This window comes from Cetorhinus maximus, chromosome 3 (assembly GCF_964194155.1).
Source record: "Cetorhinus maximus chromosome 3, sCetMax3.hap1.1, whole genome shotgun sequence".
In the NCBI taxonomy this organism is placed as follows: Eukaryota; Metazoa; Chordata; class Chondrichthyes; order Lamniformes; family Cetorhinidae; genus Cetorhinus; species Cetorhinus maximus.
In genome coordinates, this window is record NC_135881.1 from 27,005,050 (window position 1) to 27,030,739 (window position 25,690).

Consider the following 25,690-nt stretch of genomic DNA (forward strand, 5'->3'; position numbering starts at 1 on the left):
ATCAGCTGGCTGCCTCAAGCAAGATTGCATGAAGGCAGGGAATGTGTTGGGAAGCCAACCTGATGTGCAACTTTAAAAAAAAAGCTAACAGCATCTTGCCAACCCCTCCCTACTTCAAAAGCCATTTCCGCTGCCTCAAAGATTTTGCCCAGTGTTGTGCTATGTAAAATACTTTGGTTTCGGAGGCAGCATTTTAACCAAAAGTTTTTACAAGTGAAATAGAACTATAGGAAGTTTAGTGCACTGAGGAACCGATTTGACACATTTTGTGGTTGTGCTAGCTCTATATTAGAGCAATCCAAAGATAATTCCAGTGTTTCATAGTCACTTGGCATTTAAAAAAAATTTAGTTGTGACTTTCAAATTTTTCATCCCAAAGGAAGAGTGAGTTAGCAATTTTAAATCTAAAACCAGGAGCCTTACTCAAAGGGGCACAGTTTCACAGTGAATCCTCCAATACTTTGCCCCAGCAGGCAGACTTGTGTCAGTTGAGAGTCTAAACAGTGAGAGTTGAAGAGCCTATTTACCACTGGGGCCACCACAGTCAAATCAGCCCCATTTCACAACTGGTATCCACGTAAAGACATAGGTTAAGGAGAACTTCAGGAGAAAAGCTTCAGGGAGAAATTTCCCCAATGACCCTTGTGGGTATGGAGATCTGACTTCATGTAGACCAGCAACCTTCCTTGTTTGGCTCATTTTTACATACAAGTTCAATTTCTTCGTTGAACCATAGGATAGGTTAGGAGGATAAAAGTATAAGAGTATTTTTCTGTTAAAATGAAAGGAAAATACTGTGGATGCTTGAGATCTGAAATAAAAGCAAAGTGCTAGAAAAACTCAGGCCTGCTAGCATCTGTAGAGAGAGAAACGGTTAACATTTGGACTCCAAAATTACTTGCCTTTGGAACACTTTTTTGTTGCTGTAGTTTTCAAAAAAGTAGATACTGTATAATTTGTCATTTTTGCAATTTGTCGTCAATGTGGTGAATATTATCTGGCAAACTTGGTTGTAATTTCTAAAACTTGAATCTATTTATCTATGCAGGCATCAGGTTTTTGCTGCATTGGCAAAAGAATTTTTCACTGCACCATTCACAGACCAGATCTACAACTTCCTTGTTCCAGCACTGTCTGCAAGAATTTCCTTTCCTTATATACCTTTCTTGAGTGCACTGTTAACACCAAACACAACCTCTTCAGTCGGGCTCACTTTTACCAGAGATATGGCACCTTGGCTTTTGTTCTTTGTCCTTGCTGTTGGAGAATCACAGATAGGTATGTTATTTTTCCATTGCTGGTTTGTATAATGCTTTGAAGAAGTATGTTGCAGTCATTTTATACTGTAATCTACTTGAGTGACTAGTGATGACTGGCAGCAAACAAAATTTTTTATATTTATGCTCCAAGTATGATTCGCCTCAGGCTATGGCCTCGAGATCTATGTTGTCTTCAGATCGCAAAAAATAATGCAGTTTTTAAAAAAAAAAAAAAATTTTTGTTTTGTTCTTTACATATTTGAAATGATTGAATCAGGACTAAGATATTATCCAAGTGACATTCATACTGCATTTCACTTCTGTGATTGTGCTTTTGTTTGGCAGAGTAGGGGTATCTGATGATGTAGGTATTTTGTGATCTATGTAAAAAGTTAGATACAGTCTTATGAGCAACTTGTTCTTGACTAAATGATTGTTTCTGCATCAAATATTTAAGCAAAATTTTGCCATCTCACCATTGTGTACCTGTTTTCCACTAGCTCAGTGTTACCGCAATATTGCTATTTGTTTAATAGTCATAGAGGTCTACAGCACAGAAAAAGGCCCTTCGGCCCATCGAGTCTGTGCCGGTCAAACAAGTACCTAACTATTCTAAGATAAAAGCAAAAAACTGGATGCTGGAAATCCAAAACAAAAATAAAAATACCTGGAAAAACTCAGCAGGTCTGGCAGCATCTGCGGAGAGGAACACAGTTAACGTTTTGAGTCCGTATGACTCTTCAACAGAAATAAGTTAAAATAGAAAAGCGGTGAAATATAAGCTGGTTTAAGGGGGGGGAGGTAGGTAGAGCTGGATAGAGGGCCAGTGATAGGTGGAGATAGCCAAAAGATGTCATAGACAAAAGGACAAAGAGGTGTTGAAGGTGGTGATATTATCTAAGGAATGTGCTAATTAAGGGTAGAAAGCAGGACAAGCAAGGTATAGTTAGCCCTAGTGGGGGTGGGGTGGGGTGAAGGAATCGAAATAGGCTAAAAGGTAGAGATAAAACAATGGATGGAAATACATTTAAAAATAATGGAAATAGGTGGGGAAAGAAAAATCTATATAAGTTATTGGGGGGGGAGAAAAGGGAGAGGGGATCGGAAAGGGGATGGGGATGGAGGAGAGAGTTCATGATCTAAAATTGTTGAACTCAATATTCAGTCCAGAAGGCTGTAAAGTCCCGAGTCGGAAGGTTATCCTAACTATTCTAATCCCATTTTCCAGCACTAGGCCCAAAGCCTTGTATGCCATGGCATCGCAAAGTACACATCCAAACACTTCTTAAATGTTATGAGGGTTTCTGTCTCTCCCACCCTATCAGGCAGTGAGTTCCAGATTCCCACCACCCTCTGGGTGAAAAAATTCTTCCTCACATCCCCTCTAAATCTCCTGCCCCTTAAATCTATGCCCCCTGGTTATTGATCCCTCCACCAAGGGGAAAAGTTCCTTCCTGTCTACCCTATCTATGCCCCTCATAATTTTATACACGTCAATCATGTACCACCTCAATCTCCTCTGCTCCAGCGAAAATAACCCCAGTCTATCCAATCTCTCTCATAACTAAAACTCTCAAGCCGAGGCAACGTCCTGGTAAATCTCTAGTGCAATCACATCCTTCCTATAATGCGGATTCCAGAACTGCACGCAACACCCTAGCTGTGGCCTAACGAACGTTTTATACAGTTCCAGCATAATCTCCCTGCTCTTGCTTTCATTAGCCGAGGCATAGAATATAAGTATCCCATATGCCGCCTTAACCACCGTATCTACCTGTCCTGCTACCTTAAGGGACCGGTGGACATGCACACCAAGGTCCCTCTGATCCTTGGTACTTCCCATGGTCCGACCATTCATTGTGTATTCCTTATCCGTGTTTGTCCTGTCCAAGTGCATCACCTCACACTTAACTGGATTAAATTCCATTTGCCACTGATCAACCCATCTGACCAGCCTGTCTATATCCTCCTGTAATCTAAGGCTATCCTCCTCACTGTTTACCACCCCGCCAATTTTCGTGTCATCCGCGAACTTACTGATCAACCTTTCTACATTCAAGCCTAAGTCGTTTATATATACCATAAATAGCAAGAGACCCAATACCGATCCCTGTGGAACCCCATTGGACACAGGCATCTCATCACAAAAACACCCCTCGACCATCACCCTCTGCTTCCTGCCACTCACCCAATCCTGGATCTAAATTTCCTTGGATCCCATGGGCTCTTAGCTTCGTTATCAGTCTCCCATGCGGGACCTTATCAAAAGCCTTGCTGAAGTCCAAGTAGACTACGTCAAATGCATCGCCCTCATCTACACACCTGGTCACCTCTTCGACCTCTACTTCTCCAAGTGTAGATTAATTCTGTTCCTCAGAATTGCTTCCAATAGTTTCCCCACCACTGAGGTTAGACTGACTGGCCTGTAGTTCCCTGGTTTATCCCTTCCTCCCTTCTTGAATAACGGTACCAAATTGGCTGTCCCCCAGTCCTCTGGCACCTCTCCTGTGGCCAGAGAGGTATTGAAAATTATTGCCAGCGCCCCTGCTATCTCCTCCCTTGCCTCACTCAACAGCCTGGGATACATTTCATCTGGGCTTGGAGATTTATCTACTTTTAAGCCTGCTAGACCACTTAGAACCTCCACCCTTTCTTTGCTAATTTCTTCAATTATATCACAGTCCTCCTGTCTGATTTCCATACCCATGTGGTCCCTCTCACTTGTGAACACCAAAACAAAGTATTCATTTAGAACCCTACCTACGTCTTCCGGCTCCACACACAAATTACCACTATGGTCCTTAATGGACCCTATCTTTCCCTAATTATCCTGTTACTCTTAATTTACTGCTAAAATAACTTTGGATTTTCTTTTATTTTACCTGCCAATGTTTTTTCATGCCCCCTTTTTGCTCTCCTAATTTCCTTTTTAAGTTCCCCCCCTACACATTCTATACTCCTCTAGGGCTTTCACTGTTTTGAGCCCTCGGTATCTGCCATAAGCCTCTCTTTTTCTCTTTACCCAATCCTGTATGTCCCTCGACATCCAGGGTTCCCTGGATTTGTTGGTCCCACCCTTCATCTTTACTGGAATATGTTGGCCCTGTGCCTTTCCTATTTCCTCCTTGAATGAATCCCACTGCTCTGACGCAGATTTACCTAAAAGTAGCTGCTCCCAGTCCACACTGGCCAAATCATGTCTGATCTTATTAAAATCGACCTTCCCCCAATTTGGAACTCTGATTTCTTGCCCATCCTTGTCCTTTTCCATAACAACCTTGAATCTAATGGAGTTATGATCACTATCTGCAAAATGCTCCCCTACTGATACCTCTATCACTTACCCAGCTTCATTCCCTAAAATTAAGTCCAGGACCGCCCCCTCTCTTGTAGGACCTTCTGCGTTCTGGCTTAAATAGCTCTCATGGATGCATTTTAAGAATCCTGCTCCCTCTAAACCTATCACACTATGACTAACCCAGTTAATGTTGGGGAAGTTGAAATCCCCCACTATTACTACCCTACTATTTTTACACCTCTCTGAAATTTGCCTACATATCTGCTCTTCTATTTCTCTCGGACTGTTCGTGGGCCTATAGTACACTCCCAGCAATGTGATTGCTCCTTTTTTGTTTTTCAGTTCTACCCATATGGCTTCATTTGAGGAGCCTTCTAAGATGTCATCCCTCCTGATTGCTGTAATTGATTCCTTGATCAATACTGCGATACCCCCTCCTTGTTTATCCCCTTCCCTGTCGCAGCTGAAGACCCTATATCCTGGAATATTGAGCTGCCAATCGTGCCCCTCTCTCAACCATGTCTCAGTGACAGTAATGACATCATACTTCCATGTGTGAATCTGTGCCCTCAACTCAACTGCCTTATTCGTCAGACTCCCTGCATTAAAATAAATACCATCCAACCATGCCAAACTCCCTTGTGCCTTAACTGGCCTATAATTTCTATGCCTTCCAGGCTCACTTGCTCTCTCTTCTAATTTTGGCTGTGCATCTTTTCCTGCTGAATCTCCTCCCAGGATCCCATCCCCCTGCCAAGATAGTTTAGACCCTCCCCAACAGCATTCGTAAACCTCCCTGCAAGGATGTTGTTCCCATTCCTGTTCAGGTGCCACCCATCTGCCTTGTACAGGTTCCACCACCCCCAGAAACAGTCCCAATGTCCCAGAAATCTAAAGCTCTCCCTCCTGCACCATCGTTCCAGCCACGCATTCATCTGAACTAACCTCCTATTTCTATACTGTCTAGTACGTGGCACTGGAAGTAATCCAGAGATTACTACCTTTTGAGGTCCTGTTTCTTAATCTGCTTCCCAGCTCCTTAAATTCTGCTTGCAGGACCTCATCCCTCTTTCTACCTATGTCGTTGGTACCAATATGTACCACGATCTCTGTCTGTTTGCCCTCCCCCTTTAGAATGCCCTGTAGCTGTTCATTGACCCTGGCACCAGGGAAGCAACATATCACCCCGGAGTCACGTCTACAGCCGCAGAAATGCCTGTCTGTTCCCCTTACTATCGAGTCTCTTACCACAATTGCTCTTCTCCTCTTTTTCCTCCCCACACTGTGCAGCTAAGCCACTCACAGTGCCATGAGCTGCACTCCCCAGAGGAACCGTCACTCTCACCGTTTTCCAACACAGAAAAACGGTTCTCGAGTGGGATGCAGTCTGGGGATTTCCTGACGACCTGCCTGACACCTTTCTTCTGACTGATGGTCACCCATTCCCCCTTTGTCTGCACTTCCTAAGCTGTGGGGTGACCACATCTAAAAATGCTATCCATGAAACTCTCAGCTTCGCTGATGCACCTCAGTGCCTCCAGCTGCCGCTCAAGCTCCGAAATTCGGAGCTCAAGTAGCTGCAGCTGGTGGCACTTCCTGCGCACGTGGCCGGTCAGAGCTCAAGGAGCATCTAGGACTTCCCACATGTTGCAGGCGGTACATAACACGGGCCTGAGCGGCCCTGACATGCCTCTCGTTGAAAAAAACCCTTGCTTTAAGTTAAGTACGGTAAAGAAAAAGTTTAATTATTCATGTACTTTAAATAAAAACTAGAACTCTTAGCTTTCCTGAGCTTAATCTATTTTAAACTGGAGAAAAACACTTATCCATTACTCAGCAATCAGCTCTGACCTTTGTGCTGACATCACTTTTTAAGCTTCCCTGCATTCGTGCTGGCTCTGATCTTTCTGCCGTTCTCTCGCGCTGTCTTGTGATGTCACTCTTGATATTTTCAACAAGAACTGACTGCAGGACACTCTTCCCAGACTGCTTCACCACAATGCTGACTGCAGGATGCTCTTCCCAGACTGCTTCAACGCAATGCTGACTGCAGGACACTCTTCCTAGGCTGCTTCACTGCGATGCTGACTGCACGACACACTTCCCCATGTGTATCAGGCAGTAACCTTTCTTGCATTTTTTTTTTCATCCTCTCAAAATTAGGGATTCTATCTGAGGAAGGCATGCTTGTGTACCTGAGGATGTTGCAGATCCTTTTACCACAGTTACCGGTTTCGCTGACTGGCTCAAATGGCAGAGAAATTGGTAGCGACTCAGAAAATGAAGAGGAAGAGGAGCGCAAGATGTTTACCAGTAAGGTAAGAGAAACATGGAATTGTTATGATACATTGTCATACGTGATGTGAATCGGCAGGCTAATCAATTATAGTGAAAATTATACTTGAGGCTGATCCTGTGCTAACCCAACATCTACATGGCTTTACTTTCCAGCAGGGGTTGCTGCATGATGATGAAGCATTTCACCTACCCAAGCCAGTTGGGAAAAGTCTGTTTCATTGACCTAATTATTGCCCCACTTGAGTTCTGCTAATTCAGCAGAAACAAGGATTGAAAATGGGTACTTTCTACTGCCAGATATTCCTTTATATGAACGTGATGATCTATAGCAGAGCTTTAGCAATATAACTGAGTTATACTGTTTAGAAATGCCAAATAATTAGGTTTGAAATAGTCAGTAAATTATTTTAAAAAGAAGTTACTTGTTTGAAAAAAAGGAATATTGAAGATTACCTGGACTGGGGGAGACAGTGGCGCAGTGGTAATGTCACTGGACTTATAATCCAGTGGCCTAGGCTAATACCCTGGGGACACGGGTTCCAATCCCACCACGGCAACGGGTGAAATTTGAATTCAATCGATTAATAAAAAAAAATCTGGAATTAGAAGGTAATGTCAATAATGACACCATGAAACTATCATCAATTGTAGTAAAAACCCATCAGGTTCACTAACGCCCTTTTAGAAAAGTGAAAATCTGACATCCTTACCTGGTCTGACCTATATGTGACTCCCTACTCATTGAATGTGGTTGACCCTTGACTGTCTTCTGAAATGGCCTAGCAAACTACTTAGTTCGAAGGCAATTAGGGATGGGCAACAAATTCCCACATCCCATAAACAAAGTGTGATTGGAGCAGTTGGCTCATGGAGAAGATCCATTGATGACAACATGATGGGCTGAAACGTCTGCTCCTATGCTGCAACATTCTGATTCCATAAATTCAACTGTGTTGGATTGGACTGATATTCAGCACTGCATTTCACTATTGCCAAAGGTGCAGGACCACTCTGACTTTAATTTATTTAAAAATAGCCATAATACATTTCTATGACATTTTAAAATTTTCTATTGTACTTACTTTCAGTAGAATTCTTCAGTTTTCAGTAGAAATTGTTTTTGTGATTTAGAATTTTTAATAATGTATCTATTTCCCCTGTTAGCTTGATTTTTTAAAATATGTAGTGTATGTACATAGATAGATGGGAACACCACCACCTGGAAGTTCCCCTCCAAATAACTCACCGTTCTGACTTGGAAATATATCACCGTTCCTTCACTGTCACTGGGACAAAATCCTGGAACTCACTTTGTAACAGCACTGTGGGTGTACCTACACCACATGGACTGCAGCAGTTTAAGAAGGCAGCTCACCACCACCTTCTCAAGGGCAACTCGGGGTGGGCAATAAATGCTGGCCCAGCCAGTGAAACCCACATCCCGTGAATGAATAAAAAAAACTTTGATTTTCTATGCATTTTAGTAAAAAAAAAAGTTCTTTAAGCATTGTACTTAATAGATTTATTCAAATCCTTGGTCTCTATATGTCTACAATTTTCCCACTTTAGTTACTTTGCAAACAGTTTCTACTGCCAACCCTTCATTTGTTTCCCTCATTGTCAGTCACTTTAGTAACTGGTTTATCATGAGCAAAATCTGAAACACCAGTATTTTTTAAATATAATACACCATACCCTGACATTTCTTCAATTTGAATGTTTTTTATTTAGAATGTGTAGCATGTATAATGTTTTTAATTTAGAATTTATCGAATTTATGTTAACCCGTGCCAGAATTTTATTTTGTTTGATTCTGTTTCAAGGGCGATGGTAGAATTTCAGTAAGTTTAATTACTGAGGAGTGTCTCAAAAAGCTGGACACTAAACAACAGACAAATGCCTTGCTAAACCTGGTATGGAAGGAATCTGTGAGTGAAGATGTTTTCACAATGATGGCGTCTATCTGCCATACACTGATGGTGCAACACAGAATGATGGTTCCAAAAATAAGGTAAAGTGGGTTATCATGGGAGATTAGATTAGTTTGAGAATTATACTGGAAAAATTTACTCTTAGGACAAACTCTTATACACAAATGAATTTCCTGATAGCGAGACAGATTTTTAGTAACAGAATAATCTACCTAGTAGCTCAAAGTTCCCCATGTAATAATCCTAGAGAGTCAAAGCCAGTTCCTAAGAGCATTATAAGACAGGCACACAAATTAATATATTTCATAAAACTGTCAAACCCGCTACAAAATGTGACTGTCAAAAATGGCTTCGACATTGAAAAGTGCAGTAGGTATGCTGTGTGTATTAGCAATTTCCAATTTGGCTTGAAGGTTTAGAAATTAATTTGAATGCTTGTTTTGAAATTCCAATTTTTAAAACTGAGTTAAGAACAGTTGTTTACAGTTCAGTTATCTTCTTATACTTCCTTTCGAGAATAGTACAAAATAGTGGAAAGATTTAGACTTAGACTTCCTGCATCCAGAGACGCGTGAGGCAGACAAAGCACATGCTTACCTGTGTTTCCATAGCTTGTTTTTCCTGGAACAGGTCAGTAGCCTGAAGCTTGAGGAGTGCCTCATGAAGCATCAAGCATGGCTGACCATAGGCATGTTGGAAAGATTAATTAATTGCCTGTCAAGCTGCCATGTGAACACTCCTTCCATGGCCATATGCATCTTTATACCAATGTTGTTCCTCCAACACAGCAGGAAGGTTTTATGGGCTCACAATGTGTATTGTGGAGATGGGGGAAGCACCAACACCCATACCCACCAGGTATGAATATCTGGATGTCAACGCAATTCAATGCCAGAGTTCTTACCTTGAGTCACAGTATCCAGAGGCGAGAAATATCTTGTTTAAGTCTCGTACTGAAGTGCAAATTGCTGTGTCAACATCATTTCCAAAATTTTGAAATTTCCATGTTAGCTTTCTTAAAACTGTGGAATAAGTTGCGGTTGTAAGGTTTATTCCGTAGCAAATTTCAAAAGGCAAGTTTTGGATGTTTTAAGATAAACTGCCTCTGCCTTTTTTAGCTGATTTCCCAGGATAATTTTCCATTTTAATAAATCAGCTTGTTGCAGTGTTGATCCTGAGATTGAAAACTTGGTGGCATTGAGGAACAAACCTTCATCCCATGACTATACAATTACTTCAAGTGCTTCTTAAAGCCTAGATACATGAAATTGGTCCTGAATTGGAGCAGAGCTGAACTTGATCTTTACTTTTCAAGTGAAAACCTCTGGAACTATTTACTGTAATCCCATTTTTCTGCCCTTTCCCATATCTTACTCGAGCTTTCTTTAAAAATACTTATCTAATTCTCAACCTTGGTGCCACATTTGATGCCCAGATGAGCTTCCAACCTCATATTCGCGCAATCACCAAGATTGTCTATTTCTGCACTCGTAACAATGCCCAACTTTGCCCCTACCTCAGCTCATCTGCTGAAAACTGTAGCCATGCCTTTGCTATCTCTAGCCTTGGCTATTCCAATACATTCCTGGCTGGTCTCCCATATTCTACTGACTATAAATGCGAGGTCATCCGCAACTACCCCTGTGCTAGCTATACTACATTTGCTGCTGGTTAAGCAGCACCTTGCTTTTAAAATTCTCATCCTTGTTTTCAAATCCCTCCATGACCTCACTCCGCCTTAACCTCACTCCTCCCGCCTGACAAGCCTCCGAGATATCTTCGTTCGTCTAATCCTGGCCTCTTGAGTGCATCCCTGATTTCAATCTCTCGACCGTTGATGACCGTTCCTTCAGTTGCATAGGCCCTAAACTCTGGAGTACCCTCCCTACTCCTCTCCTCCACCTCTCTAGCTTGCTTTCCTCTTTAAGACGCTACTTAAAAACCTTATTCTTTAACCAAGGTTTTGGTCATCTGACCTAATATCTCATGTGGCTTGGTGTCATAGTTTTATAATGCTCCTGTGAAGCACCTTGGGACATTTTAGCACTTTAAAGGCATTATGTAAATATAAGTTGTTTTAAAATTATTACATTTTCAATAACCATGTTGCAGAGCATTCCATATTGTGTGTAAAAAAACAAACTTAACTTCTTTACTCACTTTTCTATTTGATCATTTTGAAGTATCCTTTGTCTGAACATCAGGAATGGCAATAATTATTAACTGGTGCTGCTTCTCTATGGAATCTCACTACTGCATGCTGTTGGTAGGAATCCTTGGTCGTTTAGTGGAAATTCCGGACACAGCAGTGGAAAAGTTGGTAGGAGCTGGGAGCTATTGAGGGGGAAATGGGTAGTATAATAAAAATTAATTTATTGCCCACTTCCTGCCTAATGCCCACCTTATGGGGTTTTCAAACTAGGCTCAATTTAAGCAGCCAGCACTCCTGTCAGAAACAAATAGAAGCTCATTGCTCTGTGTGGTTAGGATCCCAATACCATTTTCATTGTTATTAACACACAACCCACTTGGGTAAAACTGCCTCCCCTTTAATGGGTGCTAATGACAAGAGCTGGCTTGGGCCAGTGTCATTTAGAGGTTGCTGGAAGCAGATCTGGTGGTTTTATCCAATTCAGGACCGCTTTAATTGCTCTCTCCATGCATTCTTCAAAGTTCATTGTTTTAATTCCCTTTGCCACCCTCTCCTTTTTAATGTTCTATTGCAGGCTCTTACTTTTCAGCTCCCCTGCTATATTTCCTACCCTCCAAAAATGGCAAGCAGCCTGTTGGGGCTCAAAATGTGGGGACAGCTTGTCAAGTCCATGTAAATGTTGTCCGGTCATCAAAATACTTGGGCCTCTCGAGCAATTGCTCTGCCCACTATCTGCCATATGTAGGTCAAAGACAAAACTTGGGACCGTTGATTCCTTTAATGTAATGTTGGGGCAGGAGTTAATTTTATCTTTAGGATAATGGAATAGTGATTCCAGAATGCACTTGATTTTTTTTTTTCCTTGGGGGAAGGGGGTTCTTGCACAGAACTTTCCTTCAGGATCTTAAACAGGGTAAAGTCTATGGTAAAGTAGACAGAATGTTGCCGAGTTTGGGCGAACTAGCAATTTTTCATTCCATAGGCCTTATGTCCCTGAGTGTAAGTTTACCATAAGTAAGTAATCAACTTGCATAATTTTATTTAATCATGACTGTATTCAATATTTCTAAATTAGTGACTTTGAATTGACTAGTTCCATATTACAGAGAGACTCTCTTAAATCCAACAACTCTCCATTTCTCATACCTGTAAAATGCATGCAACAGATTGTAGTTAAGGGTTGGGCATTCTGGAGTAAGGTGTCAAATAGAACATTTTTAAAAGGACAATACATTTGCAGATTTTTCTTGCCAATGTTGGCTCCGGAGAAATGGTTCAGAGCGCCATTTGTTTCCCATTGAGGCAGTTGCTGAATTCTTATCATAAGCAATATACCGGTATCTTGCATAGCTACATTCTGCACTTTTGGTTACATCAAATTTCTAATATGAATGACTCTAATTCAGCAGTTAAATCTTCAGTTAACATTAAAATGAAAAATCCATTGTGCCATAGCTGATTGGGTACATGCACTGCATGCTGTACTTATTAATATCTAGCTTGATTAGCTACTTCAATAGTGTCATCTTAAATCAGCTGGTAGCATTCATGTCCAAGTTAGATGGTCATGGGCTCAAGTTCCACCCCAGGATTTGACAATGTAATTTGGTTTAAAGTAGAGTACTGAAAAAAAGACTGCTTTATTGAATGTGCTGTCTTTCAAGTGAGATGTTAAATTGAGGCAGTGTTTGTTTTTTACAAGTGGTTGTAAAAGATTCCATTTCACTATTCAGAAAAGCAGAGAATCGTTCTAGTATTCTGGCCAAATTCTCTCCTCTTCTCTCCTCCCCCACCACCCCTGCCACCATCATCTTGTAGATGGTACACGTTCTGCCACTGTGCGCTGGTGGGGGAGGGACTGAATGTTTAAGGCGTCGATCAAGTGGGCTGCTTTGTCCTGGATGGTGTCGAGCTTCGAGTGTTGTTGCAGCTGCACTCATTCAGGGAAGTGGAGAGTATTCCATTGCCCTCCTGACTTTTGCCTTGTAGATGCTGGGCAGGTTTAGTGGAGTCAGGAGGTGAGTTAGTCGCTTCAGAATTCCCACCCTCTGACCTGCTCTTGTAGCCACAGTATTTATTTGTGTGGCCCAGTTAAGCTCCTGGACAAGCATGTTGATGGTTGGGGGTTCAGCAATGATAATGTAATTGGATGTCAGTGAGGAGGTGGTTAGCCTCTTTCTTGATGGAGCTGGCCATTATCTGGCACGTGGGTGGTGCAAATGTTCCCTGCCACTTAGGGTCTGATTGTCCAACTCTGTCTGCAAGTGAACATGGACTGCTTCATGATTTGAGGAGTTGCTAGTGGAACTAAAAGCAGTGCAATCATCAGCAAGCATCCCCGCCTCTGACCTTCTGATGGAGGAAAGATTATTAATGACAGCTGAGGATGGCTAACCCAAGGACATTGCTCTGTAGAACTCCTGCAGTCATCTCCTGGGACTGAGATGATCCAACAGTCCTAACTACGTTCATCTGCGCTAGTGGAGAGTTTGCTCCCTGATTCCCATAGAGTTAAGTTTTATGAGGGCCCCTTGATGCCACAGTTGGTCAAATGCTGCCTTGGTATCAAGGGCAGTCACTCTAACTTCATCTCTGGAAGTCAGCTTTTTTTAAACCAATGTCTGAAACTGAGTAGTCCTGGCAGAACTCAAACTTGGCATCAGTGAACAGGTTATCGAGAGTAACAGGTTATTGAGAGTAAGTGCTGCTTTACAGTGCTGTCAGTGACACTTTGCATCACTTTGCTGATAATTGAGAATACACTGATTGGTGTGGTAATTGACTGGATTGGATTTGACCTTTTTTTGTGGACAGGAAGGGAATGGTTTAAGGGGCTTTTGAAAGTGGATATGGAGGTGTCAAGGCAGAGAAGGAAACCTGAGAGGGCAGGGACATAGTGGCTGAAAGAACCTCCATTGCTGGTGGAGCAGAAAGAGCAAGAATTAATGTGCATACTTTTGTCACAGGAGTGGACGGTGTTATGAGGGATGCAGATGAGGCCATAGAGGAATTTAAAATACTGATCCAGAAAAACTTGAGCATACTTTAGAACTTTTCTAATTAGCAATCTTCATTAACCAAAAAAAGAGATTGTGTTGTAGACGTGTCTTTGGTGTTCATTATTCTCTTATGAAGCAATTTGTGTGAAAATTCTTATCAAACCCACAAATACAAATGCAACAACATTTCACTCGTTAAATAAATACACTGATTTTTTTTTTTGCAGTGAGCAGTCTTAAAATATTCTAAAGAGCAAATGGTTGCAATGAAAAGATAGAAATCCTTCTGCCGATTTTGTGTTGTACTTAATGCCATTCATTGCAAAACAGCAATGTAAATAATGTACTGAAGGCCGATTAGCTGCTGTCTTAGTTTAGGAGTGTTTATAGCTGCCAGAGGAAGTAAGATGTCAGTGAAACTGTCAATGCTCGATTAAGATAATTAGCTTTTTGTGGACTAATTACATCAGGGCAGGATGTGAGGTTTCAGGAACATAGCTGCTGCTGAATTAGGATGTCTGCATTTATGGCTGCAAATAACCTGCCTCCCTGGGTAATAACTACTGATTTTAAATGCATCATCACACTGGTTGCGTTTACTAGTGAACTATTTGTAAAGGTGTTTGCTGAAGTGAAGAAAGCTATAATTGTATGAGCACAGCTGCCATTTCCTGTGTGGAATGCCTACCTCTAAACCAGCAATTTTGCTGAGAATCAGTGCAGTAGAGTGGCCTGATGTCATTCACTAAAAGTTTATTTATAGACTTTTGTTAATTAGCGGTGCTTCACTACAGTTTTCAGGTATAGACCTTTTTCCTCTTTTATGTATTAAAATGTGTTAGACTTTACAATTGAGAGTAGTTTTTGTTAAGTAGGTTGCTCAGCTTTATTAGAATTGGTTCGACCATTTACTGATGCAGATATTTCTGGTGCCAAAACAATTTGTCATAATCTACTTGACTTTTTTTAAAAAAAAGGCAGGAATCGCTGGTAAGTTTTTCCAGTCAACGTATAGAATAATGGATAAACTTGGGTAGTTCTAATTTGTCCTGTGGGTTCTAATGTTATGTTCTCTGGAGTTGAGAAGAATGACAGATGAATCTCATTGGAGCATTCAAAATGCTTGCAGGGCTCAACAGGGTAGTACTAGATGTTTCCCTTGGCTGGGGGCGTCTAGAACCAGGGGACGCAGACTCCGAATAAGACTGAAATGAGGAGGAATTCCTTCATTTGAGCATGGTGAATCTTTGGAATTCTGTACCCCAGAGGGCTGTGAGGGCTGAGTCATTGGGTACTTGCAAGACAGAGATGGGGAGATGTCTAGATATTGTGCCTATGTCCCATGATCGCTTTAGTGTGGGGGAAAATGGTGTTGAGGTAGAAGATTAGCCATGATGTAGTTGAATGGCAGAGCAGGCTTGAGGGGCTAATGGCCTACTCCTGCTCCTATTTCCTATGTTCCCTATATCAAGAACTCCCCCCCCCCCCCCCCCCCCCCCTCAGATCAAAGTTTAGTGCATCTCGCCTTTATTTTAAAATTCTCAGCCTTGTTATCAAATCCCTCCATGGCCTTGCCCTTCCCTACCTCTGTTGTCTTCTCCAACCTCTCAAATCTGAGATTTCTGCACATCACTAATTCTGGCCCCCTGTGCACCCTTGATCATGCCTGCTTTACCATTGGTGGCCATGCCTTAAGTTGCTTCGGTCCTAAGCTCTAGAATTCCCTCCTGACACCTCTCTGCCTCTGTACCTCACTTTTCTCTTTAAAGATGCTTCTTAAAGACTTCTGACTAAGCCTTTGGTCATCTGACTTGATTTCTCCTTATGTGGTTTGCTGTCATATTTTGTTGTTAAATGCTCCTGTGAAGCGCCTTGAGACGCTTCATTATGGTAAAGGGACAATATAAATATAAGTAGTTGTATTTTGAACATTTCAAGAGATCTTAAGGTCAAATTAGAATTTTTAACATTTGTAGGAGCCCATACCTGTATATCATTGGGATTTCTTTTCTCTTTTAAGGTGCATGTCCCTCTTGGCAATCTCCAATGGTTCAGTACAAGTTGAGTCAGCAGGCAGGGGTTGGCCTTCAGAGTGCTGTCTAAATCCCCTCTGAAATAAAAAAAAAATAGAAATGGAAATAAAAAGGCCTGTGAACTTCTTAAAAGCTGAGAAAAGCTATTAGGTTTCTAACTTTTCCTGGTTCTGGTGAAAGGTCAGAGATCTGAAACATTAATTCTGTTGCCCTCTCCACAGATGCTGCCAGAGCTGCTGAGTAGTTCCAGCTTTTTCTGTTTTTATTTCTTAAAATCTGGCATCTGTTGGCTGTTAGAAGGCACAGTGGACCAAATCTTTGCTCTTTCTCCACAGTCTGACTTAGATTAGCAATGCAGTGATATATGGAATCAACTACCACCTGTTGCTTTGTTGTGCTTGACTTTGAGGTTCCAGTGCTCTGTGCTATTTTAATCATTAGTTTTTTAATTTATATTTAATATAGTGCCACTAGGTCTCAACTGTATGCTAGCTGTTAAATTAGGAGAAAATTGTGACCTCTAAATGGGGGAAATACTTTTATTTCCCACAGTTTAGAGGGGAGTTGGATATATGTTTAATAATTTGAAAGTGATCCTAAATATTTTGCATTGTTATGACTTGATCTTTGAAGCTGCAATAATTAAATGCTATGGTGTGTGATAACAAGCTCGGTCATAAATGAGAAAACCTGAGAAGTTGAGGTCTTATCACGAGCTACACATTGGCTCCAAAGTACCTGGCTGTGCACACAGCTTTTTACACTTTACCCTTCAATGTCTTTAATATGTGACTAAGCAGCATAACCACAACTCTCCATTTCATCAGTGTTAAAAAGGTATGCGCAGTATCATTTTTGTTCAGCATATTGAACTCCGGGACATATTGAACTCCAGTCCATAGCCAAATTTGGCACCGAATTGAAAAGGATTTAAATATGACTTCAGTGGTAAATGTTTCTGGTCAACAAATGGAAGAATTTTTGGTTACATCTGCACAAAAGTCTAGGAAGGTATATTAATGTGGGTAAAGATGGGCTGAGTGGAACCTCAAGGGACAGAGAATTTAACAGGAATAGTGCATCAGAGAATGAGGTCTATTCAGGTTAGAAAAATAGATTGAAATCACTTTATCTGAATGTGTGGAGCATCTGCAATAAGATAGGTGAGCTAGTGGCACAAATAGAGAGAAATTGTTTAGATCTAATCACTGTTACAATGGCATGGTTACAAGGTGACCAAGGTTGGGAAATAAATATTCCAGGTACACAGAATTTCAAAAGGACAGGCAGAATGGAAAAGGAGGGGTAGTCTTGATAATAAAGAATAAAATAAGGACATTAGTGATAAAGGAACTTGGCTCAGAAAATCAATAAGTAAAATCAGTATGCGTGAAGGTTAGGAATAGCAAGGCTCAGAAAAAAGCTGGTAGTTGTTCATAGCCACCAGCAGAAGGGCCCTATACCGTTATCATTGAACAGAGTATTAAACAGAAATTATTGGAGCTTGTCACAAGGCAATCTAATAATTGGAGGGGGGGGGGGGGTCTTCACTCTTCATATAGACTGGACCAATCAAATTTGCAAAGGTGGTCTGGAAGATGAATGTATAGAACATTGTACTGACAGTTTCTTGGAGTAATTTGTCATGGAATCAACTAAGAGTTGGTTTTATACATATTATTGCTCAATGAGGCAAGGTTAGTTAGTAATGTCATAGTACAAGGTCCACTGGGTAATGTTGTTATCTGCCTATTGACTGTTATGGCTGTAGAGGCCAATTCACGAATAGCAGTCCCTTTCACAGCTGGCACAGATCAATAGCATTGGCCCGAGATTGACTGATGTTTTTCATAAGGACGTAAGAAATAGGAGCAGCAGTAGACCACACAGCTCATCGAGGCTGCTCCACCATTCAATATGATCATTGCTGATCTTTTAGTGGGCTCTTTTCTGTCATCTGGCCATTTCTTTTGTTCTCTGCTTTTTCCACACCCTTCCTGCTGATTACTTGTCTTCAGGCACACCGGTCAGCAGTGAGCACTTGCCATGCATTGAGTCCAATCACGGTCAGCTTGAAGTCTTGCTTGCAGACATCCTTGTATCACAGATTTGGGCAACCTTTTGGTCTTGTGCCGATAGCAAGCTCGCCATAGAGTACATCTTTGGAGATGCGGCCACCATCCATTCTGCTCATGTGACCCAGCCAACAGAGTCACTGCCAACTGCTTCCATATTTGGCACTCTGTCTTGACAGGAGATGCCCAATATTCACCTGAGGCAGTGGAGGTGATCATAGTATAATTGAATTCCATCTTAAGTTTGAAAATGACAACCTCAAATCACAAACAAGAATCTTAAACTTAAACAAAACCAATTTCATGGGGGTGGGGGCGTGGGGGGCTCTGGTTGATTTGGTAAATAAACTAAAAGGCATAGTGGTAAATCAACAGTGAGAAACATTTAAATAGTTCAAAAATGCAGCCCATTAAAAAAACAAAAACTCAGTGAAAATGGTCCATCTATGGCTTATGAAGGAGGCTAAGGATAGTATTAGATTAAAAGAAGCTTACAATGTTGCAATAAGTAGTAACAAGTCTGAGGATTGGAAGTACTTCAGAAACTAGCATAGGTTCACAAAAAGTTGCTAACGAGGGAAAAAATAGAATATGAAAGTAAATTAGCCAGGAACAGATTGTAAAGTATATAAAAAGGAGAGTAGCTGAAGTAAATGTTGCTCTCTTAAAGACAGGGTCAGGAGAAATTATCATGGAAAACGGGGAAATGACAGAGGCATTGAACAAATGTTTTGTGCCTGTCTTCACAGTGGGAGACAAGTTTCAAATCAGCAATAGAGGACAATCTAGAGGCTAAGAAGAATGAGGAAATTAAGGCAATTAATAGCAGTGGAGAAGAAGTACTGGCAAAACTCAAGGAACTAAAATTTTACAAATCCCTAGGACCTGATGGCGTATACCCAATAGTCCTATAAGAGATTGCTGTACTGTTGGTGGATGCGCTGGCTATTATTTTCCAAAATTGCCTAGATTCTGTAATGGTCCCAGCACATTGGAAGTTAACAAATGTTACTCTGCTTTTCAGGGAAGGAGGGAGAAAGAACCGAATTGCAGGCCAGTTAGCTGACATCAGCCATCGGGAAAACAGAAAAATCTATTATTAAGCAAGTCGTAACAATGCACTTAGAAAAGCAAAGTATGATTAGAACAAGTCAACCATGGTTTTGCAAAAGGGAAATCCTGTTTGATAAATTTTTAGAGTTTTTTGGGGATGTAACTAGTAGGGGTATATGAAGGGGAAGCAGTAGATATAGTGCACTTAGATTTCCAAAAGGCATTTGATAAGGTGCCACAGAAGGTTAATATGCAAGATAAGGACCAATGGAGTTGAAGGTTATATTTCAAAATTGATATAGGATTAGTTGATGGACAGGAAGTAGAAGAGAGTGTAGATAAATGGGGCATTTTCAAGTTGGCAGGCCGTGGCTAGTGCATGCCACAAGGACCAGTTCTGGAGCCTCAGCTATTTACAATAAAATTAGTGACATAAATGAAGAAACAGAGAGTAATGTATTGGGCTGCCTGCCAAACATCTCCCCCCCCCCGCCCCCGCCCCAAGCCACCAGATATTTCTGTAAAAAAGGGTGTGTGGCTTACTTACCAAATGTACAAGGGAAACTTGGCCAAGCAATCACAATGATTTTGCAGTTTGTATTTATTACAAGAAGGCTGTGCACTGAGGTCAGAAGTAATGAGTCCACTACCACCTTTAGAGATTTTAAAGATTAAATTAAAACACTTATTAACAAAAGAAGAACAAATAAACACACAAGATTACAGTTACACGGTTATGACAGTTTCCAAAATTTCTACTTAACCAGACTCCCAACTACACCCCCCCCTTAAGGCAACAGTCCCAATAGATTCCAAATTTACAAAGTCATCCAGCAATGTTACCGCAAGCATCCACTGGATGAGGGAATCCAAAGGCACTTAACACAACTTTGGTTACTGGAATAGTAAACTTCTGCAGGGTGTTTAGAGGCTTTTTCCCCATGTCTGTTTCACACAGTCACCTTTCCAGATCTCCCATGGCCACTCCTCTCACAGCCTTCCATCCTTCTTTAAATATATTTTATCCCTTCTGATTTGTAAATCCCATTGTTTCAACTTGCCTTTAGAAGTTACTTTTCCCAGAATGTAAAAATCCTTCATGTTATCATTATGGCTGGCACTTTTGGGGGAAAAATCAGCGTAATGACCTTGCCTTATTTATTTTGCCAGTTGTAAACATTTTCCATGTCTCTTTGAAAATCAAACACCTTTTCGTCTTATCTAAAAATGCAAATTTCATTCACACTGTCTCTGCTGAGACCTCACCCTAGTTTACTCATTTTGATTTCAAATGCCTGTTTTCCACCTCACTACTTTGATAATTTAAACCTTGCAGTCTAACCATCTCTAGTTTAATTAACAGAAACAGAATTACCTGGAAAAACTCCGCAGGTCTGGCAGCATCGGTGGAGAAGAAAAGAGTTGACGTTTTGAGTCTACATGACCCTTCAAGAGTTCTGTTGAAGGGTCATGTGGACTTGAAACATCAACTCTTTTCTTCTCCACCGATGCTGCCAGACCTGCTGAGTTTTTCCAGGTAATTCTGTTTCTGTTTTGGATTTCCAGCATCCGCAGTAGTTTTTTGTTTTTATCTAGTTTAATTAAATTAGGTACACACACAAGCCTGCTTTAAAGAATCCCACAATAATATGAGGAGAAATTATAGTTTCTTGACAAAAGAAAAGAAATTACAGAAATAATACCTTTGTGGGGGAAAAAACCGTGTTGTGTCATAGTAACCTGTCTTTCTCTGTATAGTTGCTGACTGATCTGTGCATTTCGAACATTTTATGATATTAACTCTGAATACTTTTGTTTTTATTGCATTTTTATTTATAATATACACTCAGCAACAGAATTTTCAGCAATTACTGTTTCCTTCTGTTTTCTTAAGAATTGTCGTACTGTACACAATGAGCCATTTTTTGCAAGTTTTTTTTGCAACTCTATTTTTCTACAGTTAATATTTTCCAGCCTATTCACCTCCCTCTCCACCTTTAAGGCCAAAGGAAGAGAAATTAATTTACTATTTGAGGGCTATGTGATGTCATTTTTTTTGAACATGTTAATTTTCAGGAACTAGTCCTGTGCTTCACTCAAGTCCCTTTCACAGAAAGGTGTGAAAGTGATATCCATTCAAAGGTCAAAGGACGAATCAATTTCTCTTGAAAGCTGAGAACAAATAAAATAGATGGTCTGACAGCATCTGCGGAGAGGAACACAGTTAATGTTTCAAATCCGGATGACTCTTCATTAGATTCTGATGAAGAGTCATCCGGACTCGAAACGTTAATTGTGTTCCTCTCCGCAGATGCTGTCAGACCTGCTGAGTTTTTCCAGCTGTTTTTGTTTCAGATTTCCAGCATCTGCAGTATTTTGCTTTTAAAATAGATGGTGCCTGTTGATGCTATCTGTTGTTCTTGGTACATTTTTATTTTTTAGCGTTGGATTAAAGCTGCTTTATACTGATCTTCAGCTTCTGGCTCCCCTTATTCAGGTCTCTGAGACTCTCGGCGCTTGAACAATAAAATAATCTGATTTTGTTAGATTGGCAATTCAGAAATGCATTTTTTTAAGCAACGTAGTAACATTGCCTGCCACCCTATAAGGTGCTGAACAAGTGGTAGCATGAAAATGGCCTAGGGCAGTAGTGCAGACTGGGTGATAAAATCAACAGCCTGTTTTACATCCCACCTGATTTTCTTTTCCATGGAGATTTGCTGTTGTTTCACTTATTATCCAAGACTAATTACACTCTGAAGAACCTTCACAGCAACTCGCACTTAGCATACCTGATGAAGTCATTATGTATGTGAAAGTCATGTAATGTGAAGAAAGCCTGGGTCATTTTGTATTTTAGAAGATGACATCGTGCCTCAACTTGTATTGTGTTTGTGATCTGGCTGATCTGTGTGTCTCAACCTTTTGGGTTGCACTTTGCACAGATTCAGAGAAGGATGAGTATCATGACTGCAGTTTAACTTAAGGAGACCTCCACACTCCAGTGTATAGTGTAATTTGGCTTTGTGTCCTCAAATAACATGACCTTTTCTGCAATATGTATGTTGGTTACAAGTTTTTAAAAAATTTAAATTAGATTCCATGTGAGAAACAGGGATTTCTTTAATCCTCAGAATGAAATGATTGTTTTTATTAAGTTAAATGTCTTAATTTATTTAATCTATCTTTGTGCACAATGGAATTTATTTAATCTATCTTTGGGTACAAAGGAATTTATTCATTATAAATCAATTTGAGAAATTGCTGCAAAAATTGGATTGCTTATAGGTAAGCTATTGAATCCTTAAACAAAAACCTTCCTTCCCCTCTTCACCCAAAGTGCTACAAAGCCAGCTGCGTTCCAAAGGAGTTTGTACTTTGCTGGTTGTGTGAGAAAAACATTGCTTGAATGATACATTTCATTGGAGGAAAGGGAAAAATTGAAATATCTAAGTGCGAACTGTGTTGTAATTTTCCAAGACATCGAACAGCAAAATTTGTTGTCATTGATGAATAAAAATGCAGTGAGGGGAAGGAAATGAGGAAGTGCTACAATTTGTTGTCTGAAATATGTGATTTGGTTCAATGCAGGTAACAATATGAAAATGATGCACTCGCAAAATTAAATCTGTGAGCAATTGTAATTATATGGTGAGGGAAGTAAAGAGTGTTTAAAAAAAATGTAATGCTATTTATGCCCTCAGGATGTCCCAAAGTGCCTCACAGTTGCTGAATTACTAAAATTTGTGCTTTTTCACATCCCTCATGAAGTTCCAAAATTCAAATGTAACAAATACTTCTCAAATTTTAATAATCTCTTTTTGTTTTGATTCATTGCAGATTATGTATTTGAGCATTGTACTTTGCTTTTGTTGCCAGAACCTTGAGTTGCCGTAGCAAGTTGTCATATATTGCATAGGATCATGTTGATTGTGTGCTGGAAAAAGGTTTTTAAATTTAGAAATTTAGTAATAAAATTTTAGTTTTAATTTGTAGCTGTTTCTTAAAATTTTTATGGTTGCTTCCAGGCTTCTGTATAGTTTGGCCTTCAATGCAAGATTCATGCGACATCTTTGGAATTTGATCACATCTGTAACAACAAAAATGATCACCGGGTAAGAACATAGATATGCACGTCTAGTTCTCTACGTTGGTAAACAGTAAATGTTTATATAACTGCTCATGCTGATCAGCAGTTATGTCACACAAGTTGAATATCCATTTCTTCTTTTGAGAATGGAATGGTTATGAGACTAAAGGTATGGTGATAAATAAACAGTGGGAAACATTTAAAGAAATGATTTCAAAATTCCCAACCAAAAAACACAAGCAGAAGGAGAAAGATCTTTCCATGGCTTAATTGGAAAGTTAAGGATGATATTGGATTGAAAGAAGAGGCTTATAATGTTGCATTAAATACGAGTAAGCCTGAGGGTAGGAGAGACTTTTAGAACTTAGAATTGATAACAAAAAAGTTGATGACAAGGAAAAAAATAAAAAGAGAATAAACTAGCCAGGAATATAAAACCGGATTTTAAGAGCTTTTGCAAGCTTATGAAAATGAGACTGGTTAAAGTAAATGTTGGTCCTTTGGAAGCAGAGAGGAGACATTCTCATGACGAATGAGGAAATAGCAGAGACATTGAATAAATATTTTGTCTATTTTCACAGTGGAAGACAAAAATTACATATCTAGAGGCTAATAAGAGTGAGGAAATTAAGGTAATTATACCAGCAAAGAAAATGTTGGGGAACTTAAGGGTCTAAAAGCTGACAAATCCCCAGGACCTAATGACCTACATCCTAGGCTCTGAAGGAGGTAACTTCAGAGATAATGGATGCACTGATTCATAAAATGAATCATGGAATGATTATAGCATAGAAAGAGGCCATTTGGCCTGATGTCTGTGCTGGCTTTCTGCAGGAGCAATTCACCTAGTGCCACTCCCTTGCTATTTCCCTGTAGCCCTGCACATTTTTCCCTTTTGGATAATGATCCAATTTCCTTTTGAATGCCTTGATTGAGTCTTTTCCATTATTCTCTTAGGCAGTGCATTCCAGATCCTAACCACTTGCTGCATAATTTTTTTCCCCTTGTGTCACTATTGCTTCTTTTGCCAGTTACCTTAAATCTGTGGCCCCTGATTTTCGATCCTTCCACCAATGGGGGCAGTTTTTCCATATCTACTCTGTCCAGACCCCTCAAAATTTCGAATACCTCCATCAAGCCTCCTCTCAACCTCTTTGTTCTCCAAGGAGAACAGTCCCAGCTTCTCCAATCTATCTACTTAACTGTAGTTCCTCATTCCTGGCATCATTCTCATGAATCTCTAATGCATCCTCTCTAATGCCTTCACATCCTTTTTAAAGTGTGGTGTCCAGAACTGGAGACACAATCCAGTTGAGGCCAAACCATAACTTGCTTTTGTGCTCCCTGCCTCTATTTATAAAGCCTAGGATGACGTATGCTTAATTAATTGCTCTCTCAACCTGCCCTTCTACCTTAGATTTGTGCACATTTGTACCCAGGTCCCTCTGCTCCTGAACCCCTTTTAGAATTGTACCCTTTATTTTATAATGCCTCTGTGTTCTTTCTACGAAAATGAGTCACTTCACATGTCTGCAATACATTTTATCTGTCACTTGTCTGCCCATTCCACCAGCATGTCTATGTCCTTTTAAAATTCTGTGCTATACTCCCCAGTTCACAATATTTCCATGTTTCATGTTGTCTGCAAATTTTAAACTCTGTCCTGTACACCCAAGTCTAGGTCATTAATACGTATCAGGAAGAGCAGGGTCCTAACACCGAACCCTGGAGAACTTGTACATTATAAACTTTCCTCCATTCTGAATAAACAACCTTTCACCACTAGTCTTCATTTCTTGTTACTCGGCCAATTTCATATCCATGTTGCTACTGCCCCTTTTATTCCATGAGCTATAGTTTAGCTCACAAGTCTGTTGCGCGACAGTTTATCAAAAGCCTTCTGGAAGTTCGTGTACACTACATCAGTAGTACCCTCATCAACCTTTTCTGTTACCTCATTAAAAAGTTCAAGCAGCTTAGTTAAACGTTATTTTCCCTTAACCAAACGTGCCAGCTTCCATTCACTAACCTGCATGTGACTATTAATTTTGTCCCGAATTATCATTTCTAAAAGCTTCTGAGGTTAAACTGACTTGCCTGTAATTGCTTGGAATTCTTGAACAAGGGTATAACATTTGCAATTCTCCAGACCTCTGCACAATCCCTGGGTCTGAGGAAAATTGGAAAACGATGGCCAGTGCCCCCGATCTCCACACTCACTTCCCTCAGTATCCTTGGATGCATTGCATCCAGTCCTAATGTCTTATCAACTTTAAGTGCAGATAGCTTATCCAATACCACCTCCTTATTTGAAACCCTTCTAGTGTCTGAATTAACACCTCTTTTACCATGGCTTGGTAACACCTATGTCCTTGATAAAGACGGATGCAAAGTATTCATTTAATACCTCAGCTATGCCCTCTGCCTTCATGAGTAGACCCCTTTATTTTGGTCCCCAATTATCCTGACGACTCTTCTTACCACCATTTTTTACTATTTATA

The 25,690-nt window shown here is 40.4% G+C and overlaps 1 protein-coding gene across 6 annotated transcripts in view; it reads left to right on the top strand.

Moving 5' to 3' along the window:
- ube3c (ubiquitin protein ligase E3C) overlaps window positions 1-25,690 on the top strand; it is a 169,830-nt gene that overhangs the window by 38,659 nt on the left and 105,481 nt on the right. For all 6 annotated transcript variants that reach the window (XM_078537131.1, XM_078537136.1, XM_078537147.1 and 3 more), the window contains 4 exons: window positions 1,049-1,278; window positions 6,721-6,875; window positions 8,679-8,866; window positions 23,127-23,213. In XM_078537131.1, coding sequence (XP_078393257.1) covers window positions 1,049-1,278; window positions 6,721-6,875; window positions 8,679-8,866; window positions 23,127-23,213 — 660 coding nt within the window. The remainder of the gene's footprint in view (window positions 1-1,048; window positions 1,279-6,720; window positions 6,876-8,678; window positions 8,867-23,126; window positions 23,214-25,690) is intronic.